At 46.4% G+C, this 23,046-nt stretch overlaps 4 protein-coding genes across 6 annotated transcripts in view; 3 read left to right on the top strand and 1 right to left on the bottom strand.

Moving 5' to 3' along the window:
* Positions 1-2,210, bottom strand: part of col6a4a (collagen, type VI, alpha 4a) — a 25,347-nt gene extending 23,137 nt beyond the window's left edge. Inside the window, 1 exon segment of the mRNA XM_057044547.1 lies at positions 2,150-2,210. The gene's annotated coding sequence lies outside the window, so the exon portion shown is untranslated.
* A 3,640-nt stretch (positions 2,211-5,850) lies between these two features.
* On the top strand, positions 5,851-7,364 carry rpp25l (ribonuclease P/MRP 25 subunit-like). 2 transcript variants are annotated; one of them, XM_057045258.1, is made up of 2 exons: positions 5,851-5,993; positions 6,546-7,364. In XM_057045258.1, exon 2 carries the CDS (start codon positions 6,546-6,548, stop codon positions 7,215-7,217), a length of 672 nt encoding a protein of 223 aa, XP_056901238.1. In that variant the 5' UTR covers positions 5,851-5,993; the 3' UTR covers positions 7,218-7,364. The 2 variants fall into 2 exon arrangements, with proteins under 2 accessions (XP_056901238.1, XP_056901239.1); XM_057045259.1 differs by lacking the exon at positions 5,851-5,993 and adding an exon at positions 6,045-6,367.
* A 157-nt stretch (positions 7,365-7,521) lies between these two features.
* On the top strand, positions 7,522-14,140 carry LOC130532550 (gamma-aminobutyric acid type B receptor subunit 2-like). Of its 2 annotated transcripts, none has more exons than XM_057045256.1 (19): positions 7,522-7,905; positions 8,006-8,318; positions 8,628-8,765; positions 8,843-8,998; positions 9,139-9,240; positions 9,312-9,377; positions 9,453-9,851; positions 10,166-10,226; positions 10,313-10,393; positions 10,474-10,624; positions 10,727-10,853; positions 11,041-11,133; positions 11,211-11,321; positions 11,461-11,571; positions 11,825-12,046; positions 12,125-12,202; positions 12,269-12,341; positions 12,590-12,692; positions 12,941-14,140. In XM_057045256.1, exons 2-19 carry the CDS (start codon positions 8,070-8,072, stop codon positions 13,104-13,106), a joined length of 2,487 nt encoding a protein of 828 aa, XP_056901236.1. In that variant the 5' UTR covers positions 7,522-7,905; positions 8,006-8,069; the 3' UTR covers positions 13,107-14,140. The 2 variants fall into 2 exon arrangements, with proteins under 2 accessions (XP_056901236.1, XP_056901235.1); XM_057045255.1 differs by having other exon boundaries at positions 12,587-12,692.
* A 2,252-nt stretch (positions 14,141-16,392) lies between these two features.
* Positions 16,393-22,882, top strand: syt11a (synaptotagmin XIa). Its single transcript, XM_057045257.1, has 4 exons — positions 16,393-16,658; positions 18,412-19,319; positions 19,813-19,933; positions 21,028-22,882. Exons 1-4 carry the CDS (start codon positions 16,625-16,627, stop codon positions 21,336-21,338), a joined length of 1,374 nt encoding a protein of 457 aa, XP_056901237.1. The 5' UTR covers positions 16,393-16,624; the 3' UTR covers positions 21,339-22,882.
* The last annotated feature ends 164 nt before the right edge of the window (positions 22,883-23,046 follow it).

Below are 23,046 nucleotides of genomic sequence, written 5' to 3'. Positions count from 1 at the left end.
TGATCTCTGAGAGGGTGATCAATGTCACGGTGATCTAGGAGAGGGCGATTGATATGAGAGTCATCTATGAGAGGGTTATCAATATGAAGGTGATCTATATGAGGGTGCTCTATATGAGGGTAATCTATATGAGGTGATCTCTGAGAGGATAATCGATATGACGGTGATCTAGGAGGTGATCTATGAGAGGGTGATCTATGAGAATAAAGTTGGCTGTTAGAGAGAAAACAGACTATTATCAGAATTAGAGACTAACATTTTCAATCATTTCTCCTTCATTCGGCTCTAGTTTATCAAACAAACCTCTGAAACTTTTGCGTGCACGTATGCATACATGCATGATTGAGTGCGATAATGCACATGTGGAATGTATGTGGCCTGCAGCTAAACACTTCCATCTTATAACCTTTGACCTGAGTGTGCGTGTAATTCCTCCCCAATGATATGAAATTCTGACTGCACAAATCAAACTCGATCAACATTTTGATCAGTCTTCAGTTAAACCATAACCATAGTAAAACCATTACTTAAACACCCACATTTAAAGATGCAGTCAGCTAGTAGACCCGCCTCAGCTAACACCAGAACTCCTGACCTGTGACCAGGGCCTAAGGGCAGAGGGAGCTAGAACCTGCTGTGATCCAGAATCAGAGGAGAGACCGTCTAGTCTAGTGTAGTCTAGTTCAATTTAGACTAGTTTAATCAAAAGGGTCAAGTCTAGTCTGATTAAGTCAAGTCTAGTTTTAGTTAGGGCTTGTCTTGTTTTAGTCTAGTTTAGTCTAGTTTAGTGTTGTATAGTCTAGTTTTGGTCTACTTTAGTTGAGTCTACTTTAGTTCACTTTAGTTAAATTTAGTCTAGTTTTATTCTAGTCTAGTTTAGTCTACTCTAGTTCAGTTTAGTTCAATTTAGTCTGGTTTAATCAAATTTATTCTAGTTTAGTTTAGTCTAATTTCACTGGTTTAGTTAAGTCTAGTCGAATCTAGTCTAGTTTTGCATTTAATCCCCAACAGATAAGATTGGAGCCATTGGAATAGGCTAAAACTGATTATTATTATTTTACCCATTTACCAAAAAGAAGAGATTTAAGCTTAACCGAAATGCTACAAACATGATCCCTGTATGATCATGGAATTGATTGGAGAATATTTCTCCTTCCTCTGGTCTTTCCACCATTTTGTATGGTTAAGACTCTATGAGACCTCTTCAAGTCCTCCTCAACAAGGTTCCACCTTTAGTAACAACATAAGGACTAAGATGTATAATGAATACCTTTTATTACTAAGGGAAAATTCCAAGAAAAACATAAGAAAATCCTTAGAGATTGGAGCATTTCTATGATCTCACTCCCAGCAAATTTTGACTCAGGATTCTTTGTGGATACGGGTCCTGGTCAATCTTCAAAGAGCCAATACATCTGCGCCTGCGTGGAATTTGATTCCTCGGGCAAACTCCAGCTGGTACCAGAGAGACTCGGTACTAACCTGCAGCAGGAGAACCAGAAGTTGCTCCTGACACTGCCTAAATGATTCTGTTTGACTCTTTGAAGGGTTCTGCAGGACGTGACCATTCATATTCTTCACGCCCTGAGGTCACAGAACCCTCCCATGACTGCTGTTAAGACAAAAGCAGGTTAATGGCTGTTCTGAGAAGAGAAACATTTGATGGAACGAGAGAAGATTGAAGGAACATTCAGAAATGCTGCTGAAAGTGAAGTTTAGGCTTATTTTGACCCACATGGGACCAACAGAAATCAGCCCTTCACACATTATTTCATTTTGCACTTTGCATCCAATTTAGGTAAATATCCTAAGAAATGAGTCAGTTCATCAAATCTAAAAGGTGCTCATGGATTTCAGTAAAGAACATTTTTATTTATGGAAATGAGTTCAGACATATTCCCCATTTGAAGATTTGAGAATTAAAATGTATCTTAATTTCTGTTGATCTGAAATGTTGAAGAAGTGAATCGAACTCTTCATCTGTAAATTCAATGTAAAATAAAATTCACAAAAACCTGCAGAAGAAGATGAAGAGTAGGAACAGTCACCACCTGCTGCCCTCAAAACTGGTGTATAGCTCAGAACAAGCAAAATATGACAATAACACACACCGAATTGTGTTAATCAGCAGAAGTGTGTAGTCACTTACCGACTGCTTTTCAGCGTCTTCGCCCTCTGCACGCCAGCACTCGACTCCCACAGCCATGTAAGGACATGCATAAGTGTTTATGTAGACCACGCCCCCAGAGTGTATGCCCCACCCACGCTCTACATCAAAAGGCTTCTGATTTCTGTTCTATGGAAATGAGGAGTGACGAGCAGATTGTGAGGAATGTTCTCATTATCTGTGAATCTGCTGATGAAGAACATGACGGAGCTTTCAGCCAACATCTGTGGAGCTTCGACCAGAAACACAAGAATGTGAAGCAAATGTGGCTGAAGGTCAATGACCCGCGTGCGCACGCACACACACACACACACACGCACACGCACACACACACACACACACACACACACACACACACACACACCACACACACACACACACACACACACACACACACACACACAGTTAAGTGCTTTGGGGTTCAGCGTTGAGTGTACGGGGCCGAGCTGGAGGGTATCCCCTGAAAGTAGAGCACAACATTTGAGGTCATTGGTGGTGAGACTGACATCAGCTCAATGATTTTCATGGCCATCATCTGATGGAATGAAACCAACATATAAATGAAAAGGTTAGAATCTGGAGGATTCCCCAAAAGATTTAATTTCCTGAGGAGATACCGTCTTTAGTGAGGCTCTCCTCTGTGTTTGAGATCCAAGCCCCACCACCCCAGGTTGATCATTGTGAGAAATGCCGGCTGAATCCACTCAAGGCTTGTGAAAGAACCGGAATATGAGGGTTGTCACGCTCATCCTACTGCCAGAGACGTCTTCAGGCCACCCGTGAATGTGAGATCCCAGATCAGGGATCCATCAGGTCAGCAGATCCAGCTGGAGTCACTCAGCCATAAACAGTCTGAAAACTTTGTCTAAATACTTCAAGATGTGATTTCAGCTCCATTCATGTCTCCTTCCTGCCACCAAACACCAAGCACATGGCACACTTCTTTGGTTACAGTCTGAACCTTCACGTCGCTTTACTGAATTAAAGAAGGCTGTTGGGGGCTAGAAGTGGGGGCTGGGGGCATTTAAATTAACATATACATTTAACACCGTGTAGAGTTTAAGACATAAGTAATTACCCCTCCCATTAAGTAGATAGATATTCATTAGCACATCCTAAACCTACATGACATATTTGGTACAAACATATATTTCTGTTGTAGGATCATTTAGAGAATTTAAAAGCAACCAGATATAAAATATTCTTTCAGGTTTGGAAACAGACAAACTAATTACATTAATGACTTTTTACTAAGTGAAGCTCAAATCTGAGTTCTTGAATGTTTTATAGGCTTGGTGCAACATTTAAAATGAACACAAGTGATAAGAGACTCCAAAATATACACTATATTTCCAAAAGTATTTGGCCACCTGCCTTGACTCACAGATGAATTTAAGTGCCATCCCATTCCTCACCCATAGGGTTCAATATGATGTCCCACCTTTTGCAGCTTTTACAGCTTTAACTCTTGTGGGAAGGCTGTCCACAAGGTTGCGGAGTGTGCTTATAGGAATTTTCGACCATTCTTCCAAAAGCGCATTGGTGAGGTCACACACTGATGTTGGTCGAGAAGGCCTGGCTATCAGTCTCCGCTCTAATTCATCCCAAATTTGTTCTATCGGGTTCAGGTCACTGTGTGCAGGCCAGTCAAGTTCATCCACACCAGACTCTGTCGTCCATGTGGACCTTGCTTTGTGCACTGGTGCACAGTCATGTTGAAAGAGGAAGGGGTCCGCTCCAAACTACTCCCACAAGGTTGGGAGCATGGAATTGTCTAAAATGTTTTGCTATCCTGGAGCATTCCAAGTTCCTTTTTCACTGGAACTAAGGGGCAAAGTCCAACTCCTGAGAAACACCCCCACACCATAATTCCTCCTCCTCCACACTCGGCACAGTGCAATTCGAAATGTACCGTTCTCCTGGCAACCTCCAAACCCAAACTTGTCCACCAGATTGCCAGATGGAAAAGTGGAATTCATTACTCCAGAGAACACGTCTCCACTGCTCCAGAGCAGTGTTTTTCAAACGTTTTCGAGCCAAGGCACATTTCTTTCATTAAAAAAGTCCCACGACACACCACCAGGTGAAAACGTGAAAAAAAGCTTATATTAACAAAATAAGCTTTTTTAACATTGAAGAATGACATTATATTATAAAATCTTGAATAGGAATCAAATAAACACAAAGAAAAAAGTATTTTACAATCTTTCATATTTATTCTTACTCAGTGTGAAACCTGGGCCTGTCTGGATAAACATAGAGCTGATATCCTGGCAGGAATTGATGAAAGACACACACAAAGCTCTTCCTCAACAGCTCTCAGTCTTTCTGTTTTTAGTTTTTACAGCAGTAAACTGTTGCTTGTCTGGAGTTAGGCCCTGGGATTCTGGAAAGTGCCTTGAAACAATTTTGATTGTATAAGACGCTATATAAATAAAGATTGATTTGATTTGATTTGAGCAGTAAGGCTTGAAAAGCTCACCTCACACAGATATGTTGTGGAAAATGGGAGCAGTGTCAGGATAGCTTTGTTGGCCAGCATGTGGAACTCCTTGGCAGCTGCCAACCAAAAACTGTCCAAAGGTAGCTCAGCAAAGCTAAGCTTGAGACCACGATCTTGTCTCAGTTCAGTTAGTTCCTCCCGCTCCTGTAAAGTCAAGTCCTTTCCAACAGCTGTTGCTGAGCTGAATGGGTCCCTAACCCAGTCAAGGCACTCCGTGGAGGCTGAAGAGAAATAAATGACATCTTCTCCTCAAGAGTTTTCAAATGTTTAACTATTATCTCACACAATGCAGCAATATTAACATCTTGCCATTTATTGGTGAGTGGGAACATTTCAAGATTGCCACTTTCCACATGCTGCTGCCAGAGTTGCACCTTTGAACGGAATCCATTTATTTTATCTGTACTTGTCAGCAGGTTTTCATTTCTCTCTCGCAGCTCATAAACACGGGCCAGCACCTTGCCGCGCGACAACCATCGGACCTCCGTGTGAAACAGCAAGGCTTTATGCTCCACTTCCATTTCCTCACACAAAGCCGCAAATATGCGACTTTTCACAGGTCTCCACTGCTCTAGAGTCCAGTGGCGACGTGCTTTACACCACTGCACCCGACGCTTTGCATTGGACTTGGTGATGTATGGCTTAGATGCAGCCGCTCGCCCATGCAAACCCATTCCATGAAGCTCTCTGCGTACTGTACGTGGGCTAATTTGTCACATGAAGTTTGGAGCTCTGTAGCAACTGACTGCAGAAAGTCGGCGACCTCTTTGCACTATGCGCTTCAGCATCCGCTGACCCCTCTCTGTCAGTTTACGTGGCTGAGTTGCTGTTGTTCCCAAACTCTTTCATTTTCTTATAATAAAGCCGACAGTTGACTTTGGAATATTTAGGAGCAAGGAAATTTCATGGCTGGTTTTGTTGCACAGGTGGCATCCTATGACAGTTCCACGCTGGAAACCACTGAGCTCCTGAGAGCGGCCCATTCTTTCACAAATGTTTGTAGAAACAGTCTCCATGCCTAAGGGCTTGATTTTATACACCTGTGGCCGTGCCAAGTGATTAGGACACCTGATTCTGATCATTTGGATGGGTGGTCAAATACTTTTGGCAATATAGTGTACATTTACATTCATTATCGAAGTTCACCTTTATTCCAGATTCACACTCCAAATCAGATGGTGGCGGTAATGCGCAATAACCTTTATTGTAGCCGCCATTTAAAATGTCGTGAAGAAGAATTTTCGACGGTTGACGCCGATATGCGGTAACTCAATGTGTGGCCGGAATGTGAATATGCCATAGAAAAAGCTGCACAGATCAGTAGTAAGTATAATATTTGGTAAGATTTTCGGTTCTTGACAAACGCTTCTATGTTATATTCAAGCAGATAAGCCGTATTTGTTCACGTTTACAGTGTGAGGTTTCTGTTTACGTTCGCAGGTAAAGTGTCTTTTCAGTTTAGTGAAGGTAAATGTAATGATTCCATTCACCTGTAAAAGCTAAACGGTCAATCCGGTTAAGCTTCGACAGATGTTACTTTTTCCTCTCAGAAGTGACAACAGAACAATCCTGTCTCGCCTGCTGACACCGCGTGTGACGTAATAGGGGCGCCCGTGGACACGTGATCGTGTTTGGTGATTTGGCTCCACGCTGTTACCGAACTTAAAGAATACAGTCAAGATAAACGCCTTAAAAATGTACATCCACCTGAATTCAACCCCTAGAATTAAAGCCTGAGATGAGTTGTGGGTTGTTTGTAATGTTTTGGATCAGCTAGTTACATTTATGTATATTTATGTATTCATTAAACATGAATGGTTCCTGAGATTTAAACAACAAAGTCCAGTACGACACATCTGTCTCTTGTGTCCACAGATGGAAAACTACAGGAAGTGCCGCACGGAGGCGTTCCCTCCTGTCTGTCCCTTCTCTGACCTTCCTCCTGACACACCACAAGTCCAGGTCAAAGATGGCAGCAAGATCCGCAACCTTCTGCGCTTCGCTCTGAGCCGTATGGAGGCCACCCCCCAAGCAGCCGCAGAGGACGAGGGAAGACCCGACTCGCCCAAGGACGAGGGTGTAAAGGGCCCGCAGGTGGCTCCAGGGCTTCTGCCCTGTGGACACATTGTCTTCACTGCCACTGGCAAAGGCGTGTCCAAAGCCATCACGTGTGCTGAGATCATGAAGCGGCGAGTAAAGGGACTCCACCAGCTCACCAGGTTGCTGTATGCCACGGTTTCAGAGGTGTGGGAGCCGCTCAAACCCGCGGCTGGCCTGGACAGCCTGAGCGTCAGCCGTAAGGTGCCCGCCGTATGGATTCTTCTCTGCAGAGAGGCACCCGACCGCAGCCAGCCGGGCTACCAGGCTCCAGGCTGCTACAATGCCCTCTGGACTCAGACCTCCAACAGGGAAGAGGGCGGAGCTTTAACTGAGCCGAAGGCAGGAAACAAGAGGAAGAGAGGCGGAGGAGGCGGCGGCGGCGGTCGTGGGAGAGGAAGAAGCCTCTCCGGACGATCCAGAGACACCATGAAAGGACAGAATAGATGAAGAAGCAGAGTGGCGTGGAGCTCTGTCCCCTCCTGAAAATCAAGGACTGTTCTTCTGTTGATGTTTGTTCAGTTGTTCATGTGACTCTTGAGAAACCTGCAAGAACTGGACACAGGTGTGACAATAAACAGGATGTGGTTAAAATAAGAGTGGACTGGTTATACTGGGACTAAATGGGTGGACTGGTTGTCCTGGGACTGAATCAGTGGACCGGTTATACTCGGACTGACCAGAAATGTGGCTCGGTCGCAATAGAAAAAGTGAAATTTCTGCTCCAAATAAAAGAATAAAATCATCAGTACAGATGGAGGAGTGATCAAAGGAGTGGCACTATTATTACAGCTTGATTAGAGTGGAGATTTCACTTTATGAGGCAGCTAGGAAGGGAGATGAATGTGAAAGCATTATGGGATGTACGAGGTAGAGGGCTGCATTAGTGCACCAGCAGAGTCCTGAGTCCAGTCTGTCAGAGGTGTTGGTGAGACAGCAGGGGGCAGGAGAGAGCAGTGGAGTAGAGGTGTTGCCCAGACTGTCCTGGAGGAGTGGGAGGGGTTAGTCCTCCTGTCCCCCACCGAGACCAGGGAGCAGCCCACAACCAAGTAGATGCCGCTTGCCCCATAAAAGATGGCTGAGGCCTCTACGGATTCATAGAAGACCCTCAGGACTGTCCCCTGAACATATATACCAGGTACCCACCTGCTTCTACTGGGGGAGACAGGATTGTGGGTCTGGTCTGAGGAGCGTTCTGGTGACATCTGGTGTGCTTGCTGATCCTTTTATCTCCTCAGATCAGCTGAGCTCAGACCAAAGGGGATCAGCGTTCCGCTGCAGGAGGAAGCAGATCATCGGAACATGGACCATCGTAAACTGCTGCACCTCTTCAGACTGCTGCTGGTTTACTGGCAGGCCTCCAGCCTTGTTCTGTGTGGGGTCCGTCACCCTGTGCCTGTTCTGTGGATGGTGCCTGTCAGCTCTGGTCCAGATCCAGAGAACATGACTGACGCTGTGGCACCAGCAGTTCGACAGGCGCTGAAGGACCTGCAGAGACAACCCCCTCCTCTGGGGAACTATGAGCTTCAGCTGCAGCTGCTTTACTCACAGGTTGGTTCTGGTTCAGATACTGTCAGAATCTTTCAATCTAGATGAAACTTTGTGGCTTCTGCGTCTTTTCTAAAACCTCTGGGGATGAAATAAGGGGTTGATCTAAAGTCTTGATCCTTCAGGGATGTTCTACCTCTAAATCGAGTCTAAATGGCTGCGAGTTCATTATCTCTAAAATCAAACGCCTTCTGTAAGTCAAAGGGAGCTTCTATGGGTTTGTTCCATCAGTCTTGCCAACAAATGTACCTTAAATATCACGTTAGCTTAGCCTTTCTGCACAGTTTAAGGTGTTTCACTCATATTTCATAGTGTGATGCTGCCACATCCCTCAAAGCACTGTTCGATGCTTTGTGGGCGGGGCCCAGGTACATGCTGTTGTTTGGAGGGGTGTGTCCATCAGTGACATCACTCATTGCTCGCGCTCTGCCGGCCTTTCACCTGGTGCAGGTAACTCTGCTCCACCCTTGGCTAAGCTGTGTGTGTTCAGTGAGCACAGGTAAATGCTGCCATTTAAAATGTCCCAGGTATCGTTTGTGAGCCCATCATCGAGCCTGTCCAACAGGAAGTGGTACGGGAACTTGTTCAGCACAGTACCGTCAGACTGGGCCCTGAACCGAGCCGCCATTAAGCTGCTGCAACACTACAAGTGGACCAGAGTCGGTGTCATGGCGCTGCCAGAGGTGACGCTCCACCGTCTCTCTTAGACTGAGTTTTAGTCCTGCAGAGAGGAGTCCCAGTGTGACCAGTACTGGCGATTCCAGCCAGATCAACATCTCAGCACGTCCACTGACGCTTCCTGTACATTTCCCTTTCTGTTCAGAGGAGCAAAGATCTGATGAGATGGCTATTGAAGGAGAACCTTCAGGTGGTGTCCACAGGAAGCCTCGCTGAAGATATTTGCAGCAGCATGAAGAAGCTAAAGGTACTGAAATCCCAGCAAACACAGAAACATGGATGTAAACACTCACCCCCCCCCCCCCCCCTTTAACACAGGAAAATGATGTTCGGATCATCATCGGATACTTCGAAGAGGATTTTGCTGATGAGGTTTTCTGTTGTGTAAGTTCTAAATGAAGCTGTCATGGTTTTAACTGCAGGATCAAACCTGCGTCACCTCTCTGTCTGGGATTTCAGGCCTACAGGCTCAACATGTTTGGAGCTCAGTACCAGTGGATTGTGGTGGGAGGATGGAGTTTAGGCAGGCGGGCTTCTGGGTGTACCAGTGACAGTCTGCTGACAGCCTCAAATGGGACTATCAGGCTCCAAATCAGACATGTCCGAAACATGAAGATTCCAGAGGATGTCCAGGAGGACACCCTCAGACGGCCGATCCAGGAGGACTCACAGCTCACTCGGCTTGCAGCTTTTGCCTATGATGCAGTTTGGGTCGCTGCCAAAGCGGTGAGTCAGGTGATGGAGATGGTGAAGCACAGAGAGAAGTACCACAGCCAGAGGAGCACCAGCCTGGCCCAGGAGGAGATCCACAGGATGCTGCTGGAGGCCCTGAAACACACAAACTTTGAAGGGCTCACAGTCAGTAAATGCATCACACATTTACACCCGTAACACACCTACATCACACCTGCAACACACCTGTAAAACACCTGTATCACACCCGTAACACACCTACATCACACCTGCAACACACCTGTAAAACACCTGTAAAACACCTGTAAAATACCTGTATCACACCCGTAACACACCTATATCACACCTGCAACACACCTGTAAAACACCTGTAAAACACCTGTATCACACCTGGAACACACTGTGCTGTGTGATGGTTCTTTCTTCAGGCATCTTGAACATTTACTTTTGCGTCCAATAAAACAACTTTTTGTCTGTAGGGGAAACTCTTCTATCGGAATGGGGAGCGAATGGCAACGGTCGAGCTGATCCAACACCAAGGTGCTACAATTAACACAGGTGTCTTGTGCTGAGTCATCTTCAGTACGTGTGTAATCCACTACGTGTGTGTGTGTGTGTGTCTTCAGGCTGTGATAGTGTGATGGTCGGGGACTTCAGTACTTGGACGCAGCAACTGGACCTCAGGACCCAGTTGCTGAGGTTTAATGGTGAGGCTCCGCCCCTGCAGCATCTGGTGATTCTGTGAAACATCTGCGTGGACCGATGGTTTACTTCTGTGGTCCTGCAGGTCCAGGACCAGCCAGAGACCGGCCTGTGATGCTGCTGCAGCAGCTGCGTGTCCCTCTCCGTGTGTACATGGTGGTGTCTTCAGCCGCTGCCTTGGCCATTATCCTCACTGTCACCATCCTCTTCCTCACCACCGTCAACCATAAATACAGGTCTGACCCAGAAATGACCCACCCGGTTCTGCAGAAACACCTCAACATCCTGATTCTTCAATCCCTCTGTGAGACTGTTGAACCCGGTTCTGATACTTGCAGGCGGCCGAGATCTGGATCTCAGGATGAGCTGCTGCTGCTCGGCCTGCTGCTGTCCTCCTCCTCCATCCTGGTCTCAGGGCTGGATGAAGCCTCCCTGTCTAGCTGGACCTCAGAACTCCTCTGTTCTGTGAGTTCACGCGTTCATGGGAGAGCCCTCATGTGGGTTAGCTGATCTCAGTCCCTCAATTGTACAAAACTACAGCTTATTTTTGAAGGTGACGTAGAAAGACGTCTGAGGGCTGAAAGGAACTGCAGCAAATGTGCTTTTGTTGGCTTTTGTTAGTCTTGAAGGAGTTTCTCTCTCGATCTTTCAGATTCGAATGTGGACGCTGTGGGTGGGCCACACTCTGACCTTTGCTGTGATCTTCACCAGGATGTGGATGCTTTATTCAATCTGCACACACGCTGTACGTTGGAAAACCGCTGACGACGGTCTCCCACTGTCATGAAACTGTAAAATCTGATTCCAGTAGTGTGTCAGCAGCATCAAGCAGGCCGTGTGGTTCTTTGGGTGGTCCTGTCTGACCTGTGTGTTTTAACCTCTTGGCAACTCCTGGACCCTCTCAGATGGGTGGTTCTGCAACACGGCTCACAGGTAACAACACTGGCCACAATCTCCTAAAAGCGAGGACAGAATTAAAGTCACCAATGAAGTTAATATGTGAATTAAAAAAAATGGACCTTGAACATCTTCCTCAGACAACCTTGCAAATTAATTGCATTGCTGATTATAGACTGACCCGACGGATCCAGACATTCTCGTCCAGCTGTTCTCGGAACAATGCAGCAGTGCTAACATGGAGTTGTGGCTAACCGCAGTCTTTGGCTACAAAGGACCCCTGCTGGTAGGACCTGTCATTACAGTCACGATTGGACTGTTTGTGTTTTACATTCTAACCTTCACCCGCTGAACTCAGCTAAGGTTCAGTGGCTCATTGTTGGCAAACCCTTTGAAATAACTATTAAACTGTTTCAATTAATTGTGTTTGACCTCCATACTTTAGTCATGGCTGGTGCAGAGTTGTAAACAATAATTACAAGTGGACTGTAACATATAATGAGGATGAACCATGAGGGTGAACACTGTTTTTCCTTCAGGTTCTGGGCTGTTATCTGGCCTGGAGCATCAGTGCCGTCAACCATCCAGCAGAGGGCAGTAAAGGCCTCACGCTCACTATGTTCACTCTGACAGCGTTCAGTGTGTCAGGAGCAACAGTGTCTCTGCTGACGTCCCACAATCCCTCTCTTCAGTTCTGTCTGAGCAGCGTGCTAATCCTCTTCTGTCACGTCTCCACGCTGAGCTTCCTGTTTCCAATCCAGGTCACAATGATAAGACAGGTGTAATACAGCTCTACCGCTGAGTTCAATCTGTCTCATGTCTTCTTCTGGTGTTTGTAGACGCCTCAGCCAGCAGAAGAAGATCATGAAGAAGAAGAGCAGCTTGAAGTGGAAGAGTGGAAGAGTCGAGCTGCACAGGTGAAGCTCACATGATGGTGGTCACCTGAGCCCACATGCTTCAGCTGCTGTCTTTGTTCCCTGCAGCTGGATGTGGAAATACAAACGTTGATGTCGCAACTCTCAGAGTCAGACCCTCAGACACTTCTTCACAACAGCGGTAATAAAACACACAGATTCGAATTCCCTGGACTTCCTGTTGAAGGACTCCAGAGTGTCCGTGCTTCATATCTAACCCTTGTATGCTGTGGTAATGTAGCACCTCATTTAGCTAGCACAGATTCAGGGGTTTGGCCAGAATTTACACCTTTAAGTCTAACATAGTAAGAAGGGAAACAACACTAACTGTAAAGTGTAGAGAGAAATTTTAAGGAATTCATTGTGTTGATGAGAGTGTTGACTCAGCAGGTAACATCAGAGAGCTGAGGTGTCTGCATGATGCACAGATTTGTCCTGCTGACAGAAACTCTAACAACCCTTCAAGTCCAGATGCCCTCAACTCTCCAGAACAGTGAGTGCAGAGCATCCGTTTATGAGAGGAGATCCACGAAATGAAGGAAACACTGCAGGGAAAAAAGTACCTGTGAGCCAAATCTCAATGCAGACGAGTTCAAATCTGCTCCCCTTAATGTGGCCTCTCAGTTTCATCATCATTCAGATTATTCTAGATCCAAAAGTTAGAAAACCTGAGTAGACTGAAGAAAATAAATAAATATGTGTACCTGTGCTGCGAGGGATTGACGAGGGCTGTTGTTGCAGGATGTGGCGCCGTCTCTCCGTCCAGCTGCCAATCCTGCATCATTCGTACATGCCGGCCGTTGGTGGCATCAGTGCCAGCAACTCCAGCCTATGGGGCAGCACGGGGGCATTTGTTCACTACAACCTGGTGACAACTTCCACTCCGCCGGAATCCCACTCTTGCTGAACCAGTCGGATGGTGGCGTGTTGCCATGAACCGGGAAATATGATTTGTCTTCCATTATTTATTCTGTCATTGAATTTTTCATTTAACTTTATTCACAAATGTGTGTGTAAGGCTTGAGATGGTCTCTGTACAGAAACCCAGAAGCTGACCTTCGTACAATCAACACTCACAGGAGAAACTACCTTTGACTGGGAAGAAACCTCCTGGACCAGGCTCAAAATCATTAACTGCAACTGTATAGTTGTAAACAAAAACATTTTCAGAACGTCTTATTATAGCAGAATTTTATAGGACGAAAGGTTTAACATCAAACTAATTGCAGTTTGTCGTTCTTTGGTGAGACATCACGACTGTCATCTGTTGAAACAGATTCCGCTCAATTTAAGCATTCACAAATTGAAGTTTCACTTACCTATAGATGATTATTGAATGATGAAAAGATGTATACTAAATCACTGAAAACACACGCTCAATCAAACGATCAATCTTTATTTATATAGCGTCAGTTACAATCAAAATTGTTTCTAGGCGCTTTACAGAATCCCAGGACCTGACCCCCCAACAAGCAACAGTGGCAAGGAAAAAAAGTTAAAGTTTGTTTAAATTAAAGTTCAATATATATTTGTTAACGCTATACTGTACATGTATGTGTACCGTAGTCCTCTCGCGAGGATGGACGCAACACGAGGGGCGGGGCCTCCTTTACCGCATGGACCGCTCCAAAAACAGAGATCGTTAAATTGAGATATCTCACTCTCATCATTAAATAGGACGCTTTCAACATCGTTAACATAGAGTTAATTTGACTTTCTTAAATTTGATATTCATGCGTTTTGGTGATCAAGCTATTCTTTTTTTTGGCTGAAATAATATATTTTCGATAAAACCTCTTTAATTTGCAACTTTTAAAAACTATAGCATACATTACCGTAAAATAGCTCGCTACAACCACGTGTTTAGGTAAAAGGGAAAGTCACAGATGATTGCTACGGGCATAAACGCAAACCTTTTAAAATCTGATACTATGTGTGGCAGTGTGGAGTTCGGGCCATGTTCACGTTAATTGCTAATTGATAGTTGCAGCCTCTGGCAGTGGTGGCTGTTGGGGTCCAGGGTTGTACCTGGTTTGTCCTGCAGGGGGCGTGAGGAGCTCAATTGGCGGCAGCTGGCGCTGCAGGCAGGTGCGCCTGTGGGCAATTTACATGGCCACCTACTTAAGGAGGGAGCGCCTGCCTATCGGTCCAAGAGTGTTCTGTTAAGAAGGGAGGTTTTAACAGAACCCGGGAGCAGGCCAGAACAGAGTGGTAAAAGGGTCCAAATGCGTTTTATTGACAGGGGAACACTCAAAAAAGACTGAGGCAGTCCCCCAGGACTGCAGGGAGCTTGAGAGTCAGCGTCTGTACTTCACAGGTCCACCGGTGAGTCCTCGAACAGAAGTAGTCCCATTGGACCGCAGAGAACTCAGGAGTCCGGCTTGGCACGCTCACCGGCCCAGCAAATGGCATGAAGACCTCGACCGTGCCGGAGAGACACAGAAACAGTCCCCCTGGACTGCAGAGAACTCGGGGAAACAGGTTCTGCACTTCTCAGGTCCAGCAAACGTGCGGGGAAGACTGGCTCACATGGGGGGGGGCCTTCAAATAATGACCCAAGAGTGATCGGCCACTATTTTCTGTCATGCATGTGAAACCTCTCTCTCATTCCCATGAGATTGAGGACTGATTGCGGCACGGAGAACGGGATCATGGCTGCAATTCAGTGCACCCTACGCCACCACCACAGAGACCACTACTCTGGAGCGTCCAGCCACATGTGTGGCTCATCCACAAATAACCAGAGGCTGAAGTCCTGGTGGTCCATATTCAGAAAGGGGAGGTAAATGGCCTTCAAGTAATTTGCCTTTTACTTCATTCACTTATATGTATATGCTTAAAACTATCATTAATTTTACCAATTTCCATAGGAGTCAGTTCTGGATGGAGCTATTTGCAGACCTTAGAGAAGCTGGATACTTCAATGGGAGTCATGAGCATCAGTGTCTACTGAGATACTGCTTTGATGTCATTCAGAAGGACTTGGATGAGTGTGTTGGATAGTGGTCACAGATAGTCACAGGATCCGGCCCTCCAGAACAGCATCATGTCCAGGAGGAGTGCCCAATGAGCTCTACTACTTACCACACCGGTAATATTTGATTATCTGCAGTAAATTTGTTTCAAATAAATGTAATATCTTCTGTGTAACACAGGTTTGACTCCAGAGACTGTGGATTTCAAATCGCACAGACTCAGCTGGATGCTTTTCCATGTGGGGATGCAAACATGCAGGAGTACCTGGACTTGGCCATGCAGAGCAATCATTTACAGAAGGCAGAGTACGGGCAGTCTGCAACTGAGCTGTATCTGAAACGAAAAGAAATTGCTCAGCTATGAGTTAAAGACATAAAAGGTGTAACTTGTACACAAAGTGTCTTTAATTTGTCACCCACAGCATCATTATTTTAAAGTGGGGAAATATGAATAGACATGTGTAGTAATGAGCATGGATTTATTTTTTTAATTATTTTTAATACAATCCTGAACTACTAGTGTATCAGAATGATCTAAAACTGACCCACCCCCCCCCCCCCCCCCCCTCCAAAAACGGCCTCAAACTTTCAAGGAAAAACACTTGCAACTGCACCTTTAGGTGCACCAATGGCATAACAGCAGACTAAAACATTTTTAGAGTCCAAGCTCCAGGGGTCATCCAATATGGCTTATAAACAGCCAAATCCTGGACTATTTTGAATTCCAAAGTCCATTTGTGACTTAAACACACTGTATGAATCCAGGAGTGGTAATTTCAACAAGTTTGAACATGTATTTGTGAGTGTATTTTAGCAACTGCTGTTGGAGAAAATATCAATAAAATAATTTTTTTTGTACATTGGACCAGTCTCCCACCCTCATTCGTGACGAGTTGTCATGCTTTAACAATCCCTAACAAGTGGAATTCCTGAGGTGGTGTGTCAATAGAATTATCTATGTAGGCAGTCCTATTGACTTTAAAAAAAAATACTAAGTCTTTGGGGTATGCCACATATGCAATGGCTACAGAAAAGTACAGCAATATATTGCAAGTGAGTTTTAATGTTATGGAAAACTATATTTCTCAACCTGTTCAAAACACAAAATATAGTATAGTATAAACCTGCTTGCGACGTGTGTATTTTTCGTAGAAGTGACTCGTCTGTTTCATTGACGATCTCTGGTTCCAGTCTCATCACGAGCGCCTCCGCGCAGAATCCCTGTATCCGAACGGAGCATCACTGCGCACCGAGCCGAGAAGCGACACGCACGGCCCCCTCGGTGGGACTAAAGACTTCATACCACGGAGAAGCAGCACATTTTACGTCTCTTCGGGTATCATATGGGTGTAAAATAAAGACAGGTGGTCGCCGGTCGGTTCGTCTTCGCTTCTTAGAGCTTCTACCCAACTCTCGACCGTCAGAACCGTGTCCTGCCTCAGTCCACAAAATGGCGGACATGATCGAACTGGGACCCACCTACGGTAAGACTCAAGCTACAACTTATCTTATTATTATTTTAGAACAGTGCTACAGATGTGTTTGGACATTTGAAAATGCTGTCACCCGCGATAATTTAAGCGGCCGCGAAGCATTACGACCAACTACGGTCCAGTCACATACGCCCTGGTTTTTGAAGCGTCATGTCGCAAAACCCCGTTATTTTTATTGAAAATATTCTGGGTTTTTTTTGTATTCGGACCGTTCGGTTGTTATCGTTGTTTATCGGAAGGCGGAGAAACGAAAAAGACTTATTACATCCATTTTATCGTGACAAACTAAAATATGGACAAAGGCGTTCTCGTGCCTCTGCTCTGTCATGGGCCTCCATGGAGCTGCGCGTGCCCGCTCGTGTGGGTAGCGGGTGACGTCATGTCTCTGTGACTTCACACTTAGAATTTAGAGCGCAAGGCGGGATGGGAAAATGTTGTACACAAGTAAAAGCTAACAATTCACTGGTTATCAGATTGGACACGAAATGGAAGTGAGTCAATGGTTGGAGGACAAACTCAAGTCCATCTTTTAATGTCCCGATAAATGTGACTCTCCTAAACAGCAGTATTTAAACCCAACTCCTTATCTATTAGTGAAGCATGAATTAATAATCCAAAGGGCTGAATGCGAGGGTAGGTCAGTTTATAGTACTGTGGTTCTCCTTCACCTAGTCATAGTAAATCTTGGTGCAGATCTCATCAGAACTAGTGGAGAACATTTAACATAGCTGAGATTTCCCAAGATCACAGATGATCAGAGTGCTTCTCAACACTTGGATGCTCATCAATAAAAACTCAAAGTGGGGGGGGGGGGGGCAGGCACTAAAACCATAACATGCCAGCCCTATAGCCAGATTATAAGTGTTGGGTCAGGGTCTTGATACAGTATCAACGATCACATAAATGTTCTGTGATTGATGATTGACAAATACAAGTCCTCGTCCCGCTGTCAGCATCTGCAGGCCTGTTTGTGTCTGATTGTTGCCTGGCAACCAGCTCAGCTGTTGTCAAAAGCATGACATCATAGATGAACAAGGAGGAGACGTCGGGGAGCTGTTGAACCATAGCTGCCCATTACTGCTGCCACCCACAGATGTTCCAGATGTTATAGATGAGATCGATCCTCGCTGCAGCGGTGGAATTGATTCATTGATTCAAGAAAATAGCTGAAGTAGGAGTGCTTTTAAAATACACACTATGCTGATATAAGGGTTGAGGATGAGTTATGGTCACTTCTGCCAGTCAAAACGTTTACATGCGCAGGTGAATCCAGCTATGCTATAAAAAATAAAAAAGCCTTGTCCTTCCTTGTCCGGACGGAGCAAGACAATCACTGACGAGAACATGTCCTCTTCCTCAACACTAGGTGGCGATATGTGTGTCTTCAGCAGATTATTATGACCTCTTTATGTTGACCTATTATGTCAGATGAGTGACAGCTGGAGTCAAGCAGCAGAGCAGCGTCTCTAACAACTAGAAGATGGAGGTTCCTACAGCTTTGTCCATCTCTTACATAATGGACACGTTCCTCATTATCCAGATCAGGTCCTCGCTGTGGTGGTGGTGAGTTCCAGAGGCAGGCAGGAGCGTCGTACGCTAGCGTGACTTTCTTGGATGTTTTCTTTTTGTTGGTGTAGATGCCAGCGCCGAGGTTATGGAGTACATGTGTTGTCTAGTTATGGGCTTCATGTTTGAGTTGTAAACTACCTGGGTTTCCTTCACTAACCTCCGTTGTTTGTTGCAGCCATGTCTCCAGTTCTGGCGGGCTTCCTGGGAGCTGGTGTCCTGGTCCTGGTTGTGGCGGTTTTAGTTCTGCTCTGGTCTTTCTGTCAGCGCCGTTACATGCGTCTCTCTGGGCGTCACAAGTTGCATGGTGACCGTTACTGTGATGCTGAAGACCCTCCCTACAAGTTCATCCACATGCTGAAAGGCATTAGCATTTACCCAGAATCCCTCAGTAGCAGCAAGAGGATCGTCCGCGGCGCCAGACGAGCCGAGCACTCCGACCGTGGTGCCACTACAGGAAGAGGCATGGTTCTGGTGGATGCTGAGAACAACATCCTGGATGTTCCAGGTCAGCTACAGATGAGCCACCTGATTCCTCCGGCTAACTCGGGGCCTCAGGGGCGGCTGGAGCGAGCGCTGCCAGTGCGCACTGACTATTGCTGCCTGGACAGCAGCTCTGGCGGCAGCAGCCAGACCAACAGCAAGACGCCGTCTCCATTCACACCTGCCTCCTCAGAGCCGGAGCCCGAGCGCAGCCTCGGCACGCTGAGCCTCACTGTTGACTACAACTTCCCAAAAAAGGCCCTGGTGGTGACTATTGTTGGCGCACGGGGCCTCCCCGCTATGGACGAGCAGGTCAGCAGCTCAGACCCGTACGTAAAGATGACCATTCTCCCAGAAAAGAAGCACCGCGTGAAGACCCGAGTTCTGAGGAAGACCCTCAACCCACTGTTTGACGAAACCTTCACTTTCTACGGCGTGGCCTACAGCTCGCTGCCTGACCTCACCCTGCACTTCCTGGTTCTCAGCTTTGACCGCTTCTCCCGTGATGACGTCATTGGTGAGTCCGTGGTACCGCTGAAAGGCGTGGACCCGAGCACGGGCCGAGTTCACATCAGCCAGCAGATCACCAAGAGGAACATGCAGGTGAGCGAAGGCTGCCACTCCTGTTAGCATCTGCTGCTAAATCAATCAATCAATCAGGTCGCAATGGTGTAAAAAGACCTGCAGCCAATGGGAGCTGGTCATGGTCCAGCGTTCCTGTCACTTCTCCTGTAGGATCCTGATTCTAAAGGTTGTTTAGAGACCCAGTAGAGCAGAAGAGAACCTGAACTGATGTACAGATGGATGATGTATAGATGACAAGACATCAAAATCAATATTAAAACCCAAACTATTCCTATATACAATATAAAGTAGTCAGCCTGAATGGGACTTGTCTCCATGGTGACACATCATCACATGAGTCTGGCTCAGGAAATTGTGGAAGCACATCAACAAGTCTGAACGACTTGTTCAAACTGGCAGCAGAACCAGCAGAACTTGAGAATGCAGCAGTGTAACAGACTGTGTGTGTGTGTGTGTGTGTGTGTGTGTGTGTGTGTGTGTGTGTGTGTGTGTGTGTGTACGTGCGTTGCAGTGCGACAGTCGTGGGGAGCTACTGGTGTCTCTGTCCTACCAGCCCGTGTCCCATCGGCTCAGTGTGGTCGTCCTGAAGGCTCGACACCTCCCAAAGATGGACATGACTGGCCTGTCAGCAAGTAAGTGAGGGTGGGGTCAGTCATGACGAGTTGGTACAAACCAGCGCCCCCTCCTGGCAACAGTGATGGGATGTGTTTGAGATGAATATGTAACTAGACAATTCTGCAGAAACTGTGAGGGTGTGTCTCTGCACCCCCCGTCTGCCTGTTGCCCCCCCATGTCTGCCTGTTGCCCCCCCATGTCTGCCTGTTGCCCCCCCATGTCTGCCTTTTGCCCCCTCCAGTGCCTGTGAGCAGCCCCTCCTCTCTCCCACACGCGGATTCGTGAACAGAACCACCTGTTTTCAAATGCCAGTTTGGACCGCTTAACGCCGTCCACTTCTATCGAAGTTGGGATCGTTAGAACCGCAAGACTTTCAAATATAACTGTGTGACGTTTCACATTTGTAGCTCACCCGGTGACGGAGAAACGAGGAGTTAAACACGAAGCTTTTGTCAGCGCCGAGCTCTGGTTTGCATTGCATTTGAGTTAATAGGAGATTTGAGCAGACCCGTCGGCGCACCGGCTCGTTTTACGGGGCGCTGGTTAATTTAACATCCTCAAGCTGACATTTGAGTTAGTCGAGACTCGAAGCTATAAAATGATGTGTTTTTTACGCTTGTAGGCGCTTCCGGGACAGAGTTATGGTGATTTGTTTGGGAGATTCTCGCTCTGAATTGTTCTGCTGCTCCGCTCTAGGTCACATGGTCTCCGCTCTAACAACGGTGGAGGGGATATTCCCAGGTGCCAAAGAAACGCCCCCTGTTGGCCTAGAAGGAGATAGGCACCAAACTTTGGACAGAATAAAAATAATATTCTAATTATTAAAAAAAGCCACTTCCTGTCTGGTGTGAGAATTGAGGAAGTGGAGGTTTTTTGGGGATTGCTAGGGCACCATTGCCGTTACAGGCTCCATCCCCTACAGTAAAATCTGCACACGTTTCGGTTTTGGTTCATGACGGTGCGACCTGCGGGTCCCGAATGATTTCCCTTTTTGTGCTGGAGCTCGTAGGATGGTAAAGGGTTCCCATCCATCCATATCTTTGAGCAGCAGGGGATCGGGGGGGTTCATTAGAGTCACACTGACTGGTGATCCTGTTTCCTCCTGGTTTAGACCCCTACGTAAAGGTGAACATCTTCTACGGACGCAAGCGCATTGCCAAGAAGAAGACACACGTGAAAAAGTGCACGCTAAACCCGGTCTTCAACGAGTCCTTCATCTATGACATCCCTCCGGAGCTCTTACCTGAGATCTCTGTGGAGTTCCTGGTGGTCGACTTTGACCGCACCACCAAGAATGAGGTGCTGGGTCGTCTTCTGCTGGGCCTTCACAGCCCCGCCCCCACTGGCGCCTCACACTGGAGGGAAGTGTGCGAGAGCCCCCGTCGGCAGATCTCAAAGTGGCACAACCTGAGCGAGTTCTGAGGGAGGAGCAGCAAATACAGACTCAGTGTGTGCTCACACACGCGCACACACACACAGTTGTAGTTAAACTGTCTTCATCATATCGACTGTTTTCCATTGTGCAAAATCCTGCAGCAATGAAAAAAAGCTGTCTAAAAGCTGTCCTCATGCCCCCCCCCACTGTTGTCATTGCATGTTTGTGTGACTGCCGGACAGGAAGACGTCTCTAATAACCTCCTTTTCTCAACATGCCCACACCTCTTTACTCTCTAACCTGCTGCCACCTTCCCCCACCCCGCCCGCCCTCCCTCCCTTCCGGTCTGGGGGTGTTGAGAGCTGTGGTCAGCAACGCCCCTCCGTGTCTCATGATGGTCCACTGCTCATTGCTGATGCGGCAGAAAGCAGCAAAACGTGCCGTCAGGTCATCGTCGGCCTGCTTCCAGTGTCTTCAGGTCATTTAGTCACACGAGATGTTGACCGTTAGGCTAGGCTTAGCAAAATGCTAACCAAAAAAACAGTAGCATAATGTTAGAGTATAAAACCTGACCGATTTTAATAGACAATATTTCAACGGAGGCAAGCCAGTGTCAGACTGACCTGATCTGTGAAGACAGGAAAGAGGAGGAGTTCCAGTGATCCCAGTCACCTCAACCGTCACAACTTTTCTTTTTAGGTACAAATGTGTCTGCTTGTTAACGTTCCTGCTGTGTTGGAGGATTACGCTTTAATCAACACTCAGAATCAGTTTCATCCACAATTCAAACAGGCTGTCAAGCTGGGAATGCCTAATCTTGACACCAAAGTTAGCATGAAGTTAAGCTAGCATGTGATCAGTTGGTTTGAGGGCCAGTGTTGATGACACCAATGCCAGCGGGACTAAATGCTACTGATAATCACAAATCTGTCAGAAGAAGTCAGAAGCAGAAAAACTGAGATGCAGATGTATGACGTACACAGATGTTTGTGACCCATATGAAGCAAAAAGCATTGAAATAATCACTTCTGTTATTACTGAAGTCTAGCAGGAGTGTTGCCATAAAGATCTGATCCGAAATCACCGCAGACATTTAGTGTTTGATGTTGGTGAGAAGCTTGTCGGACAGGCTACGATGTCATGTGACACCACCACGAAACACCAAGAAAAGGATCGTGCCAGACATACTTTTGACTGAAAACCACCATGGCTGCTGAAACCAGCCTCCTTCGTCCTTTTAAAACATAAGGCTGCATCGCCATATGGAGGCGCTGTTTCCCGGTAGTTGATAGTGAACAACTCATCATCTGTTCAACACTTTGATGTAAAAAGCACATTTAATGGAGTTACTCCTGGTCCATCCGATCATGTGGCAGATTAATTATTGGTGGAAGGTCCAGGTCTGTTTGGACTGAAGATGTGAGCTGCTCAGCATCTGTATAGACATGATGTTTGCCTTTTTCCTCTCTGTGATTGTCCTTGGAGCTTTACTGTGTTTGGGCGCCCCCTGCTGTACACCTGGATGCTAAACCTCTGTGGTGGGTTTGTTAACACTAATTGGACGTGCAAATAAAATCATAAAGGAAATGAATTTGTGGTCTTGTTATTAACTTGGTCATAAATATGTAGCTACTAGTCGTGCTAAACCATCAGACTTTTAAATTATTATTATTGTTTTTAAATTTTGTTGTTGTTACACATATCAAACTGGACAAAGTACAGGTGGAGGTCACCCAGTTCACCTGAGCTGATGGT

Source organism: Takifugu flavidus, chromosome 10 (genome assembly GCF_003711565.1).
Source record: "Takifugu flavidus isolate HTHZ2018 chromosome 10, ASM371156v2, whole genome shotgun sequence".
NCBI classification, from domain to species: Eukaryota; Metazoa; Chordata; class Actinopteri; order Tetraodontiformes; family Tetraodontidae; genus Takifugu; species Takifugu flavidus.
The sequence above is the reverse complement of the archived record's forward strand: the minus strand, read 5'-3'. Positions and strand labels throughout refer to the sequence as shown.